This window comes from Lampetra planeri, chromosome 4 (assembly GCF_965212315.1).
Source record: "Lampetra planeri chromosome 4, kcLamPlan1.2.h2, whole genome shotgun sequence".
Classification (NCBI taxonomy): Eukaryota; Metazoa; Chordata; class Hyperoartia; order Petromyzontiformes; family Petromyzontidae; genus Lampetra; species Lampetra planeri.
In genome coordinates this window covers 20,972,342-20,987,232 of record NC_136110.1, presented here as the reverse complement: position 1 = coordinate 20,987,232, position 14,891 = coordinate 20,972,342, and the positions used below count along the sequence as shown (strand labels likewise).

Sequence of the window (14,891 nt, the reverse complement as noted above, 5' to 3'; positions counted from 1 at the left end):
CGTTGCCGCTCGACATCACCGTGGGGAGCGCACGAGCAACTCGTTAAATATTTTAACTCAAATCCGTCATGGTCACCATGCCCCCCCCTCCCCCCCACGGCGGTTGCGCATTCACCGCTTGTTGCAGAGGATCACGGTTCGTTACGAGCGGCCACCCTGGTGAATACCGCGGTGTGTATTAGCCGTACACAAATACTACGTACGCACCGTCTGCTTTACAGCGTACATTGAAGAGCCCGTTACGTCTTTCGCGAGTGTAGGCCATTGTGTACCGGCGACAAAATGACCAACACGTTACTCATTTGGAATGCAGACAAATATCGTCGTCCCGTACTCCTGCGGAAAAAAATAAACTTGGCAGGATTTTGCCCGAAAAAGAGTCATCAGACTCGGCGAGGCTTTCCGGGGTAAACAAGCTAAATAAATAACACACGAACAATCCTACAGCTACTGCGCATCTACTCCTGGATGTAAGGCCTCAACCACACTGCCCTTCTCACTGCCATGCGATGCCGAAATTTATCACAGTTCTGCACATGAGCTGCTGATCGATCCCACGGCTCATTTTCCACGCTGATTGCTGAGGACAGTGAGTCGGGCAGGACACACCGCCGATGACCATTGGCCAAGACTTGCGCTTGAACGGCAACCAAGGGAGGAAACAACCACAACAACAACCACAGTAATCGCCATTCGCCACTAAGTGGTGGTGACGTCACCACGGCGATTGTGCCAGGCTATGTGCACGTCGAGGCCACGTGAAGTGTCGAACGCCCGCTGGCATGCCACTGACTGAGATGAGTGGTCGATGCGCCACCTGTGCCCCCTACTGTGTCAACTTGCTGTGCATTAGCCATCCGGCGCTCCTGAGAGGACAACCATCCCTGAAACTATTTGTTCCTTAATGAAACCCTCTTACGACATGGTTTCCATTTTCTCAACCCTGGAGGGTCGATCATTGATGGGGCTGAGTTGGCGCCGGAGTTTAACCCAAGACCACATAAACAGAAGCCTTCCTGCCCTACCAACTGAGCAATAATTTGTAAAACCATGCACTGTACCCAACGTAAACAACTGAAGAACAATACGAATGATGTACTGCCCTTTGTTAATCCACTGCTGGATGAAGGCCTCACCACACCGTGTATATTTACTGGGTCACAGCTTTGCACGCTGGGTGGCTGTCCTGGTTGTTTGCGCTAATTGCCCACTAGCAAAGCGTTTACCATTGGCAACGGTGCTAACTTGGTTTGGCAATAACACAGAATAAGATTTCTGTTTGGTCAATGAAAACCGAGTTAGTCCAAAATTGTATAGTCATGTGAGCTCTGTTGGGTGATCTGATTGCACATTGCAATCCCAATTTTCTGCCCACTAGAGGGAGCAGCGATCAGATGCATGCATATTTGGGGAACGAAACTTTTTCCAATAGCAAACGGCGAGGCAGAACTTATTTCCGGCACTCAAATTCTGCCTGACTTTATCAGTGACTCACAGAAGCCAGACGGTGCCTCATGCAGTGACTCCGATTGGGGAAGGGTGCTTGAGTGATTTGCAGGAGGGAAGAGAATATCTGAGTGACTCACAGAAGAACTAAACTATATATATTTTTTTTACCAGGTAAGGCCCGCTGAGCTATGTAGCTCTTTTTCAGAAGCGACCTGGCCACAGGTGATAGCTCAGCGAAGTAGCGTATCATGTGGAAATGTATAGCAGCTAATTACTCTAAACGCATGTTTATAAATGTCGAGGGAAAAACTGGAGGACCCAGAGGAAGATCCACGCGACCACGGGGAGAACATGCAAACTCAAAATATTTATAAGCGCCAGGGTAGGAATCGAACCTACGACCTCCTGTATACCAGGCGAGGTAGTTAACATCTCGCGGTGCTCTTGTGCAGAAGTGCGGGCGGCTTGGGTGGTTGGTGAGCACAAGTAGCTGACATTAGGTAGCTCGGGGATATCACTCTGGGTCATGGGGTTTCCACGTCTGAGGAACAAAAACAAAGAAGTGTCACAGGAAGAAGAACATCCCACAAGACCAGACTAGGGACAATTACTTGTAACTTACAACAATTGGGCTATTAATGTTTCATGTTCTTAAAATACTTACAGATTTCCCAGGACGGCTACCCTTAAAGTGGGATGATCCTTGGAAAACCATAACAGGTGGCAACTCAACTCGGTCCCCTTCATTGTCCGATGCCCCATTGATTCCAGGGGTCACTGGGTTCGTTGCACTGGGCTTAAACACAATATAATAACAATGCCAAGCCGGGCGTGGTGGCGCACGCCTGTAATCCAGCACTTTGGAGGTGGGATTGGTGTATTGTGTTGTGGGAGAGCCACCCAACTTGCTGAGTTATGCTGTGGCCAAACATGATCAATCCACTGGCAGATAAACTCAAAACTAAACTATAAAAAAAATATTTTACCAGGTAAGGCTCACTGTGCTATAGAGCTCTTTTTTAGAAGCTAACTGGCAACACACGATAGCTCAACAAAGCGGCTTATAACGTGGAAATGTACCGCAGCCAAATACTCTAAAACGCATGGTTCTAAATGTGGAGGGAAAAACCGGAATACACGGAGAAAAATCCACACGACCACTGGGAGAGAGACATGCAAACTCAAAATTTCTAGTCATCGTCAGGGTCGGGATTGGGATCAAACCCACGACCTCCTGTATACCAGGCGAGGTAGTGAACATCTCGCCTCCACGTGCCATCGCGACATTCTGGGGCATGTTCACCCCCTCGGCTGCCACCAAGTTGCCGGTCTCGACCGCCGGCCCATCATACCTCACTAAATTATTGACTCAAATTCGATGCCCTTAACCTGCGTATGTTTTTCGATCCGCGTGTTCCTCGTTCTGCCCCTCGATGTAATTACAAGCAGTCAACTCTCCACGCGCGTCTCTGTGCACCTTCTAGTTTGTGCTCTATTGTCCTCGTTAAGCGTCCGTATTTCTGCACAAGGTAACGAAAAGTCGGTTGCCTGCGAATCCGTTGAGCGTTCAGTCGGAGCGTCGTCCTGTCATACGCATGTATGTATCTATGTTGAACTTCTTTCTCACCGTACGTAGCTAACCATACGTAGCTAACTGTGCTAATCGGAGGTGCGGGGGAAGGACAACACTAAACACAAAAATCAAGAAATTAGTTTTCAATGTAGATGATTTAAAAGTGCATAAATCCTGTAGCTTCCTAATACCGGGTGCTCTGTTTTTTACGCACACCCAAACATAACTATCAATAATAGCTGGCCAAACATGCCGAGCAGGAACCCACTGACAAACAGTGTGAAGACTCAGTAAGGCTTCCCTGGGTAAATCAATATTATTTAACACGTAGGCTTTTGCGACCAATATGATTAATAATAGATTTTTTGGTCAGGTTGCGTTCGTAAAATGTCATACACCCTCCTTCGCCCGTTATCACGTGAATAATCGTGCCAATGTATCACTGCTTAAGCAGCACCAGTGCGTCTTTGGAGAGCGATCCACACACAGCACTTAACAATTGGGTAGAAAGATGATTCTGGCAACTGCCTGATGATTTTGGGTGTAGCTACCAGCACACACAAAGTGCTTGCCACAAATGAACCACATCTTGCTGATCTCGTCAAGGAGCGTAAACCATCATGCAAACTCCGGTCATCCTCACAGCAGCTGCTTTTGGCTAACCATAGAACAAAGATGGTCACTGTATTGCGTGCTTTCATATGCGCTTCTGCGGCCGTCTGGAGCGCTCTTCCTTCCGATATTAGGAATCCACTGGACCTCTGCACTTTTAAATAATCAAGATTGGTAACTCATTTCATTAGAACAGATTTTTTTTGTTTAGTTTGTTGTCCTTCCCCCGCACCTCCGATGAGCACGGTTGGTACGGTGCGAACGAAGTTCAACATTTGTACACACACGAAATCGTCTGACAACCCAATTGCTGAACGTGTTTAGTGTGGACCGCTCTCCAACAATGCACCGGTGGTGCTGCTCATGAAGCAGTGATACATTATCCACGTTTGTTCGTCACGTGACATGATTACTATGCCTGTTACTAGGTCAACAATAGCAGGGATTGTTTTATCGTCACCGAGTGACAGTATCAGGAAATATTGAAGATGGTCATTGAGCTCCAAATGTTCGCATTATCTAAAAACGAGTGGAGAAACCCTGGTAATATTTTTGGGCCATTAAGGTGTTGCGTCGGTTTACCGAAGCACCAACTTAATACACTATGTAACAATAATTTGGTGATATGTAAAATCCTCAAGCATGCAAGTGCATGTCATGCACGCATTTGTGTATGTACGTTGAACTTTTTTCGCACCGTACGTAGCCAACCGTGCTAATCGGAGGTGCGGAATAGGACACCTGTTCTGAAACCCCCTGAACAGAGTCGTGGAGGTCCAATTCCTGATCATCATGAGTTCGCATCCTGGCCATGGTTGATCTCTGCCCCACCACCATCGCAATCATCGTGATAATCACCATCATCATAATTTCTCAAGTATAAACAGAGTTTCCCTCGATGAAGCTGTATCGTTTAGTGAGAAATTGAAAGTGGTTGTGTTAAGAATAGACTGAGTCTACTCATAGTATCGTGGAATTTCCACGCCTCAGGACCAGGAAATGATGACCATGTGATATTTGTTTGAGCATGAGGACAGCGATGTGTGCCAAACCCTCCACAGCAATCTCATCTCCAAACGTTAATTCACTTTTTATTAATATCCACATGATGCGATGGAAATCCTAATTTTATTTGATGTCCAGGAAATTGTGTCGCAATTTGAAAGGTTTCATTTCTCACCAAATGTTTGCTGCGTTCACAATGAACTAGAGTAGGCACGTGACGGGTAGCGACAGCCGTAGCAAGAAGCAGAGGTGTGGACTCGAGTCATGTGACTTGGACTCGAGTCAGACTCGAGTCATGAATTTGATGACTTGCGACTCGACTTGGACTTGCATAACAATGACTTTGTCCCACCTATGAGATGTGGACTCGAGTCATGTGACTTGGACTCGAGTCAGACTCGAGTCATGAATTTGATGACTTGCGACTCGACTTGGACTTGCATAACAATGACTTTGTCCCACCTCTGGCAAGAAGTATACTGGACGTGGTGCGCCGTGTGCGCAACTGCGGCTGCCGGATAAGACACGGTTCATATAGAACTCTGACGGTTCGCAATTTTTTTTGTGTATAAAAGGTGTGCGGTAGTGTCCACATACATAACGTTTTATAAAGAAAAAATATCATTCAACCTTTGCAGTTTATTATCCTCTTGATCTTTGGAGAATATCGGAGTGGTCTTTTTGTTTATTTCCATGCACGCCATTTATTTATTTAATTGAATCTGAAACTGTGGGCAAATTCATCACGTCGGCAGCAGGAAGAGAGCCCGGAGGAGGCAGCGCGTTAACATCTCTCGCTCGACCCGACAGCCCGGCTTCCTGCCCGGAGCTGCGCCGACTCAGAGTCTCGCGCTCGGAGCCACGGTGTTTACAGCAGCCCAGGGCCAGAGCAGGGTGGGTGTGTGCGAGTGAGTGGGCGTGTGGTGTGTGTGCTTGTGTGAGTGAGTGGGTGGGTGGCTGTGTTGCTGAATGTGTGGATGAGTGAGTGGGTGTGTGGATGCATGTGTGGGTGAGTGAATGTGTATGAGTGAGTCCGGGTGATTGAGTGTGCAAGTTTGTGGGTGGGTAGGTGAGTGTGTCGTGGATGGGTGAGTTTGTCAGTGAGTATTTGGGTATATGTGAGGGACTGCGCGGGGCAAGTGCGGGGTTAAGTGCGTTGCTGAATTTGTGTGTTTGAGTGAGTGGGTGCGGTGCATATGTGGGTGGGTGAGTGCGTGCATGAGCTGGAGTGTTTTGTGCATGAACGTGTGGATGAGTTAGGGAAAGAGTGTGTGCCATTGAGTGTGTGTTTGTGTGTGTGTAGGTGTGTGCATGGGTGAGTAGGTGTGTGAGTGGGTGAGTGTATGAGTGGGTGAGTACGTGGGTGAGCGAGTGCGTGAGTTTCTGTTGAATGGTAAAGGGAGACCTGGGTTGCAGCCAACGCCCTCCCATTCTCGCCAATGCGGCCTCACGGGCGGGTGACGAGCGGTTTCATGTAACTCGGATGTCCTTTCTTGACCTGGCCATGTGTCCCACACACTGGAAAATAAGTTACATCCTTTCAGTCACGCACAGTGCCTTATCTCAGCACACAAAGTGACTCGTCTCAGCAGGCACTAACATTGACTTATCTGACCGGCTAAGCATATTGATTTATCTGACCAAATATTATTCTGGTAATTCAAAGTGACGCATCAGAAAAGTCAAATGCATTACAACGAGAGTAAGTTCATAGTATTAAGAGAAAAGTCTCCAATGACTGGCATAGCTAGTACTAACATAACTCGCAAAGTGAACACTTTGCAAACACCACACTGGCTTCTTCAACTGTACCGTACAAGATTCTCTACCCCTCGTATCTGAAAGTCCTTCAAAGGTTCTGACACTTAGTGTAAACCTTCTCAGAGTCTACGCCATTCCCTTAATTATGCAGCAAGCACAAAAACAAAGGAAATCTCCCCACATTGTTTTGTCCTCGGCAATGCAATGTCTATGTCGCCAGTGTTTATAAACCATGCTGCTGGGAAGATCAAGTTCATGTGCGCTCCTGGTGGCGAATGATAAGTCGTAAATATTGAACATCCTCGGTTTGCCAAAGGAGTGATCCTCATGCATGATTTGCAAGTTTTTGGGTAATTTTGTCACAAACAGGAATGATTTAAACAAGCACATACATGTAAAACAATATGATGACACTTTGTTTAGTTCAGCATAAAAGTTTATTGGCAAAGCACATAACTTGCCATGAACATATTTTCTACATTTAAGACCAGAAACACACTCCTCATTTGTACGAGCTGCATCAGGCCTTCTGGCGATCCTCTCTTACGCACGATGCTAAGTTAGCCTAATAAAGTGCAAACAGACATTTGTTTCAATCATCTCATTATCACTACGAATAAGTGTGGACCATGTATAAATTAGTGCACACACGTTGTCCACACGAACAGCAAACCACACAACTGCTCTGTAACAGACATGTTTTCCTCAAAAGGGAGACCTAACAGGGAAACTTCAGCACCCACACAAAGCTCTGCTGTAGCAAAGCTCCTGTTTTAATGCTTCCACAGCGCTGCCTCTATTTTCTTGAACAGCTCAAAACAGCCACGGAACTCGCGGACACGTCAGCTCAAGTGAGAGAAAAAATAATCTATTAAATGGCGGGATAGTGTGATCTGTGCCACGTTCTTTGAAATTCCAAACAGGTGTGGCTAAATTGTACAATATGTACTTGCGTATGTATAGTGTGCATTTGTGTACACAATTTAAACAGTATTATGCATGCACATTTACATAATCGGCATGGCAAATGTAAAATATTAATTGTTCATTTATAATGGTAGACATATAGTTAGAAATACTGCGTACAACACTGTCAAACAACACCCAACTTTTAAGGGGATAGTGAGAAGCAAAGAATCAACTCTGTGAGAAGTGACCTGACAAGATGTCCGGTATGAGCTGTCATCTTCATGACTAGGGCCAAATGGGGCTAATGCAATTCTAAATTCCATCCACATCTGCATTGCCTGTGAATGTTGACTTGTGGATAATAGAGTTTTTTGGGGTTAAATCGCGTAAATATAAGTGTCGTTAAACCCGACATCATCCGGCACAGCCATTTCTATAAAGTTTGTCACTTAAACAAAACATGCCAATTAGTTACTACTTCAGCACACTGGTGTGTTGGAGAGTAAACACAAATTGGGTTTACTCTCCAACACACCAGTGTGCTAAATGACCGGGCATCACCGCCCCCTCCCCCCCACCACAGCGCCACATTGCCATCTCGAGTGCGCTATTTTGGCGGCTTGCGCTTTCTGCTGCCGCCGCCACCACCGCCATGCGTTGGTGCCGTGCGTCCGTTGAGCTCGCCGGGGAGCGAGGAGCCAGGTGCGGGCGAGGAAGCGAGCGTGTTGAGACGGGCCTCCGTGAGGAGAAACGTCGCCCGGATCTCGGACAGGGCCAATTCGCATGCCGTGAGGATCTGCACGGAGATCGCTTCCCTCAGTACCAGGGCGAGCGTCTACACGCCGAGACGGGAGTGGGAGCGTTAGCTGATGCGCGGCACAACACAATCATGACTATTAAGTCTTACTGGGCTCTCAAGTGGTTTTAAGTTCATGTTATGTCATGTGACATTTCACGGTTGGCATGGGTCATGGTGCAAGGAGATATATGGAGCACCCTGCCCAATTTACCTCCTCTTTGTAGCCTGTTACTTGGGACCCTCCAGCCTGTGGGAGCAGTAGCACCCTCTGTACACTCAATTGCTAAGCTACTGCTCCACGTTGGCAGCTCTGAGCCAGTTCGTGGAAATCCCACATATCTAAGGCTGGTTTCTTCCATAGAGCAACCACTTTTCACCCAAGATAGATACAGGGTCGAGTTACCTGAGTGACCTCATAAACATCTAACTTCGAGCTGCACCCTCTAACAGCTTCGCTCGGCTGGTTTGAAATAACACTGACGCTAACGCCTGTGCAAAGCTCACCTCTGCGTCCACCGTCTCTCCCTCCTGCACCGAGAGTCGAGCCAGGACCTTCTCCAGCTGATCCCGGCCCTCACCGCGCAGTTCCTCCTGGCGAACCCGCGCGTCTGTGCGCACGCGCACCTCGGCTTGCTCGAGACGCTCAGCCTCGCGCCGCCATCGCTCAACAGTGCCCTCCTCCATGCCGCGCTGCAGCGCCGGCATGGGGAGCGGCACCTCCACCTCCAGGTTCAAGGGTGGCGGGCGGCTGTCAATGGAGGCAGTGAAGGTGCCGCGCAGGAGGGCGGCACGCCACAAGCGGAAGTGCGGTACATACGTGGACGAAAAGAAGTGGAGGACAATGCGGGCCGGGCGGCCAGACCCCAGGCAGCCGTGCACACGCTCCTCCAGGCTCCTCAGCACCTCCTCCAGTGACAGCTCTAGCAAGGAGGCAGCGGCAGGCCCAATGGCGTAGAGCGGTTGGCATGGTCCCAGGTGCAAGGATTAACATTGACCCTCCGGTCCAATGTCCCACCTTTTTGTAGCCTGGTGTCTAGGACCCTCCAGCCTGTGGGTTCTGGTACAGTGACACTGTCAGCACACATTTGTTGTAGCTATACCGATGGGCAAGGCTTCGGAACTGAAATGTTCGTGTACCAATTTCATGTATTTCCAATTAATCAAAGTATAAGTGGCTGGGTGGCTCAGTTGGTTATAGTGGGCCAAGGCACTGAACTGCTATGATTGAGATACTGGGTTTGAATCTGGGCAACATCCATAATGAATCGAGATTCTTAAGTGTAGTGACTCGATTGTCTCAGTCCAATTACCATTCATTGTACAAAACACTCATTGATTTTAATGTTTTCACTTAATTTGGCCTCTGAGAGCTCTGAGGTCTACAGCACACATTTAATTTCAAGAGCATGTAATAGGTGCTTTGCTGAGAGTTGGGGACTGCTTCACACACGTGATGTTGTGCAGTCTTGAGTCAGTGAGGCTTTCATTGGTAAATATATGGCAATACATTGTATCATTATGTCTACTATAATTTATTATTAACAGTTATTTGAAGTTATTTGAAATCACTACACAGTGCAAGTTGCAGAGAGTGTGTAAGATGTGCTGGTGTGAGAAGTGGGAAGCCTGCGACATACGTGTGGTGTCGTGCAGCAGGGCCAGTGTGAGTGACACCACGAGGGGTAGGCAGGCCCAGGGCAGGCCCCGTGTGGAGCAGTGTACCAACGTGCCCAGAACACAGTCGAGGGCCAGCGCTCTCCATGGCTCGGTCTCGCACTGCCGCTCCGTCCAACCCAGACCAGTGCGAAGTACAGACACTCCCAGCGCTGGCTGCAGGCAAAGAGTCCACAAAGTGCAGTGGATTCGAAATGCAGCTGCTAAATTCGTTTGAATGCATCCTGACAGTCAGTTATAGAATAATTGCATTAATTGCCAGTGAAAGAACACATGGCTATTAAAATCCTACTCCTTTTGCTTTCGTGATGAAGGAATTTAAATTTTGAACTTTCTCAGCAAGCAGTGAAGCATCATCACACGTAAAATATGGCCTCCAGAAAATTACACTGAAGGACGAATTCTAAGGTTCTATATTGTCTTCTATAAAACAATGTCTGGTGCATTTTCTCACATGTCCTACTACAGACGTGTTTGTCACGAGAAAATCAGTTTATTTAAATTTCTTTCAGCCACCAGAGCTGGAAAAAGCCTAATAAAGTGCGGTCATTAGTAACTGGGTTAAATACATAAACATGAACCTGGTTTAATCATGGGCAACTGCCCAGATTCAAACCCAGGATCTCATTGGTGCTGGCTCATTCTGTGAAGATAATCACCCGATGTTAAATTTATAGGCTTGCTCCTGCATATCTGACTGAACCCAGCACATTGGACAACCCATCCTCTTTCTCGTGGTAGACCCATCAAACCAATGGGTTTGTACTGCAATACGGATGACTGAACTTTTGTCGAACTTGCCAAACAATTCTAGAACCATTTATATTATGAAAGTCATGATTGAAAATGTCTGTTGTATTAGAGATGTTCTTATTTGAGTGCAATTTAATAGAAAAGTCTGTATTGCATGTGGTTGATTGCAGTCCGAGGGTGAATTTGAATGACAGCAGTTCAATGTGGTGTGGAAGATGTAAGGTAGCATGGTTTTTATTTAACGAAACGCGTAGTATAAATGTGAATGAGTATTATTATAACAATCGGGGGCAATAAAGTGAGTGATATGAGACCTCAATCATTTCCCCGCATTTTGTAATTCCTGGAATTGTTTTCCATATAAAATACAGTGAATGGATGGGGCCATTTCCTTATTTGGTGTAAATCTGTTCATGTTTTTCAAGTCATGCAATGGTGTGGTGGTTAGTGACAGTGGTGCCACTGCCACTACAGCTCTTCTGACCTTGGTGATGCCATGAATACTCAGGGTCCAACTACCCCACTACATTTGCAAATGTGATTAGTAATTTTGATCCTTACCTGTGTATCCATAGTTCAATGTTAATTTGTCATTGTATTGAGGGAATGCGTGTTATCTTGGTGTGGTCTGCGACTGTTTTGTTGTTGTTTTTGCTGCCTTACCCAAGTTTGATCAATCTTATTTATATAATAAATGCATTTATTATTAATATTTAGTGACTTGCTTACCATTTTCTCTATTTTGCACTCCTATCGTTTTTTTGTATTGTTTTTTGTTGTAACTTGCTGACCCGCCCATACTGGTCATCTGTGAAAAAGAGCTTCATAGTTCATTGGATTCTTCCAGTCTAAATAAAGATTCTGATTCTCATTCTGACCCCACTGTGATGTTATTGTCACTACAGGAGGGGGACTCCTGTCTTGACCAGACCAGAACCACTTTAGCCACCACTCTCCGAGGACTTGTACTCATAACGTTGCCAATATTTCATGATGGCGACAGCGAAATGGATATTATTTTAACCCCATTAGTTTTCCTTCTTTAGAGCCTCATAGCTTTTCCAAATGCCGACACTACCATGTTCAACCCAAGGGTGGGGTAAGAGTTTAGGCTAGAGTCTTGTTAAATAGTGTAGCTAGAGTTATCGTTGAAGCTAGTATTTGGGTTACTAATGTGGTTAACTATAGGGGTATGGATAGGTTCCAGTTGTTAGGGCTAGGGACGTTAATTAGTGTGATTCGTGTCTGGCTGATGTGGTAAGTGTTCAAGCTACAATACGTTTGGCTAGTAACAGTTGGGGATGGTGCTAATGGCTGGTCTAGCAGTGTAGTTAGAAGTGGTGGTGTTTTCGGGGATGGTTAACCAGTGTTTAGGGACAGAGTGTTAGGAGTCGTTGACCAGTGTGGTTAGAATTAGCAGTGAGACTTAGGGCCTGCCCATTAAATATGCTCTGCCCTATTACAGTTTGCCGCTTCCCCTATTTACCGAGAATGGCCTTTTCACTTGCCATGCTCTTTTCACTTTGGATATTCACAGCGCCAGCATGCCGACCTAGCTGCATGTGCACCACATCTCTACCTCGCCCTGCTGCTCTCTGGAGTTCAGGCCACCACAAGCAGCACAAACACTCCTAGCACCGGCTGCACGCACGGCCAGGAAGCAGCTAATTTGCGTATGGTGGGTTCACAATGCGCGTCGCCCAATATCGCTGCACTGGGCCAGTCACGCCCTGATTATTATGTTGAGTTTGGCACATTATTCATTTCACAATGGAGCCTCTTGGGGCCAGCACATAGCTCAAGGGGTGCACCGAGGGGCACACTAAAGTTCAGAGGGCATCTGTTATTTTCAGCCATGGCACTATTTTTGATATATTTCTTTTGTTACTATGGTAATTCCTTTTTCACCAGATACTCATTGGAACTCATTGGAAATTAACAGTTCTTTATATATATATTTTAAAAAGCATCAATATAGTCTTAGAATACTTTTTTAAGGGTCCTGCTGGGAATATTTGGCCAATTGCCAAATGAATTAGCATTTGGGATTAAGCCAGGGTGGTTGGAGGAAACGTATGCGATACTAAGATGTTTAAAGTTAGAATTATAATTCTAACTTATAATACAATTATCAGTGCAGATTCCCTTTAGCAGGGTTTAGACAGTGGGGAGGCATCGCATAGGCAGGGACCTCTCACACAGCCTGTGTTAATCAAGCAGCGTCTTTGCATAAAAAGAGTGAACACCAAAAAGTACAGCAATGCAATTACATTGAATTTGTGTTCAACGTGGTTCGAATCAGCAGTGCTGAGTTGGAGATCCACTGTTGGCTGTACGAGACCTCCCCCCTCCCGTAGAGTGCATGTTGATGCACGAAATTGTACGTATTCGGTAGGGATATACTCTTGATTTAATTTAACCTGGAGAAGAGTCGATAGCATAACGAACGTTGGTATACAGCTGTGGGGGCCAGCACAAGAAATGGCGCGACCTGTCATAGACATGGCACGGGCCACTATGAAGCAGGTCTAAGCACCACGGAGCAAGGGAGGGCAACACTAACTAACAGTGGTTACTCTCACAAGCAGTGACCAATGTTTTATAACATAACGATGGCGAATGGGTTACAATTAACCAAAACACGTGGGTTCTCACAAGAAATGTTATGAACAATAGATTGTTTGGCTAGGCCATGGAATTATTTTGTTACAATTCTAAGTTTTTCAGTAAATGTCACTTTAACATGAGAAAATGAACTGCCATTGCCACTATTGTTCATTACAATAATAGTTAATTTACTGTCATGGGCTTGCAATGTTTAATCCTCATGCTCGAAGTGGTCATGGTAACAATAGTTAATCGATTAACCCAGTAACAATGGTTAACTATGCACGCGACAGCGGTTAACTCGTTATCGTGGTAGCAATAGTTAATCGATTGCCCCGGTAACAATGGTTAACTGTGATCGTAACAGCGGTTAAATGGTTATCGTGCTAACAATAGTTAATCGATTACCCCGGTAACAATGGTCAACTATGCACGTGACAGCGGTTAACTCGTTGTCGTGGTAACAGTAGTTAATCGATTACCCCGGTAACAATGGTTAACTATGATCGTAACAGCGGTTAACTCGTTATCGTGCTAACAGTAGTTAATCGATTACCACCGTAACAATGGTCGTAAAGCGGTTAAATGGTTATCGGTACAATGAATTGGCGACAGAGCCGCTCCCTCTCGTTCCTGTCAACAACCACCGCTGTGGCCGTCAGTAACGTGCTATGGCCCTCGGCTATCGATCTTAACAGCCTTTATTTGTTTATTTATCGATCAATCTCCTCACTTCGAGTCGCACGGCAGAGCGCGCCTCCGCCTCGAGCAGCGTCCTCGCCCTCGCCATGGCAACCGCGTGCGCGCAACGTCACGCGTTTGGTATGGCGTCATCGCGTCGCAGAGTCGCGCCTCGGCGACATGACGTCACTTGCAACAATGTCAACATTCACAAAATGTATCAGAATGTTATAATTGTTTTTTTACCCTTCTATCTGGCAACAAAACCGACAGTTTTGTTGCCAGATAGAAGGGTAAAAAAACAATTATCATATTTTTTACTGGCAAATGAGGTTCCAATGGTGTAAATATCAGAAAGCTTTCGTGACTGCAGGGATTAATTTTCTTGTTCTTCTCGGTAAAGTCACGTAGAAGGGAAAGAATGAAATAATAAAAATATTAAACAATAAAAATTATCACGTTTCGACTGCAACACAAGCAATCATCATCAGGTGTGAAATCCACAGCAAGAAAATTTGAAAAAAGTTAAAAAAAAAATCAAATCTTATTGCTGTGGATTTGATGATGATTGCTTGTGTTGCAGTCGAAACGTCGTGATAATTTTATTGTTTTATATTTTTATTATTTTATTGTTTCCCTTCTACGTGACTTTACGGAAAAAACAAGAATATAGGTATCAGAATTTTGATTTGCACCGGAGGAATTCCGATGAGCGATGAAGTTGTTCTTCGCGGATGTTCCAATAGGGGGCGCGTAGGAATGCTAGAACAGCAAACAATACACAAACACGAGAGTCGTGCAAAGTCTAAAAAGGTAAACAAATCACCCAAAAATATACAAATAAAACGAAACCATCCCCATTCTAGCAGGCAAAGCCCACTGAGGTATAAACTTATTTTACAGAAGCCACCTGACCACACAACAAAGTGGTTTTTCACATGGAAATCTATAGCAGCTAAATACAGTAATCTAAATAATCTGAATAATTTAATCTAGCGTCACGTCTCATTGGTGTGACGTCACTCTTATCTAATTGGAACCTCTCGGTATGACGTCACTCGTAACTAA

General features: G+C 45.7%; 1 protein-coding gene across 1 annotated transcript; it reads right to left on the bottom strand.

Moving 5' to 3' along the window:
* Positions 1-6,820: 6,820 nt before the first annotated feature.
* Positions 6,821-13,932, bottom strand: C4H8orf74 (chromosome 4 C8orf74 homolog). The gene is made up of 4 exons (XM_078593491.1): positions 13,876-13,932; positions 9,746-9,938; positions 8,613-9,028; positions 6,821-8,144 (listed from the first exon to the last, which is right to left on the bottom strand). Exons 1-4 carry the CDS (start codon positions 13,930-13,932, stop codon positions 7,917-7,919), a joined length of 894 nt encoding a protein of 297 aa, XP_078449617.1. The 3' UTR covers positions 6,821-7,916.
* Positions 13,933-14,891: the final 959 nt, after the last annotated feature.

Bases quoted from the DNA above. Each gene is read 5' to 3' on its own strand.
- C4H8orf74 (XM_078593491.1), bottom strand. From the start codon at position 13,932: ATGGCGAGGGCGAGGACGCTGCTCGAGGCGGAGGCGCGCTCTGCCGTG. The intron at 9,029-9,745 runs GTATGTCGCAGG...CCTCCTTGCTAG, and splicing joins CCTGCTGCACGACACCACAC to AGCTGTCACTGGAGGAGGTG. The intron at 8,145-8,612 runs GTGAGCTTTGCA...CTCGGCGTGTAG, and splicing joins GAGAGACGGTGGACGCAGAG to ACGCTCGCCCTGGTACTGAG.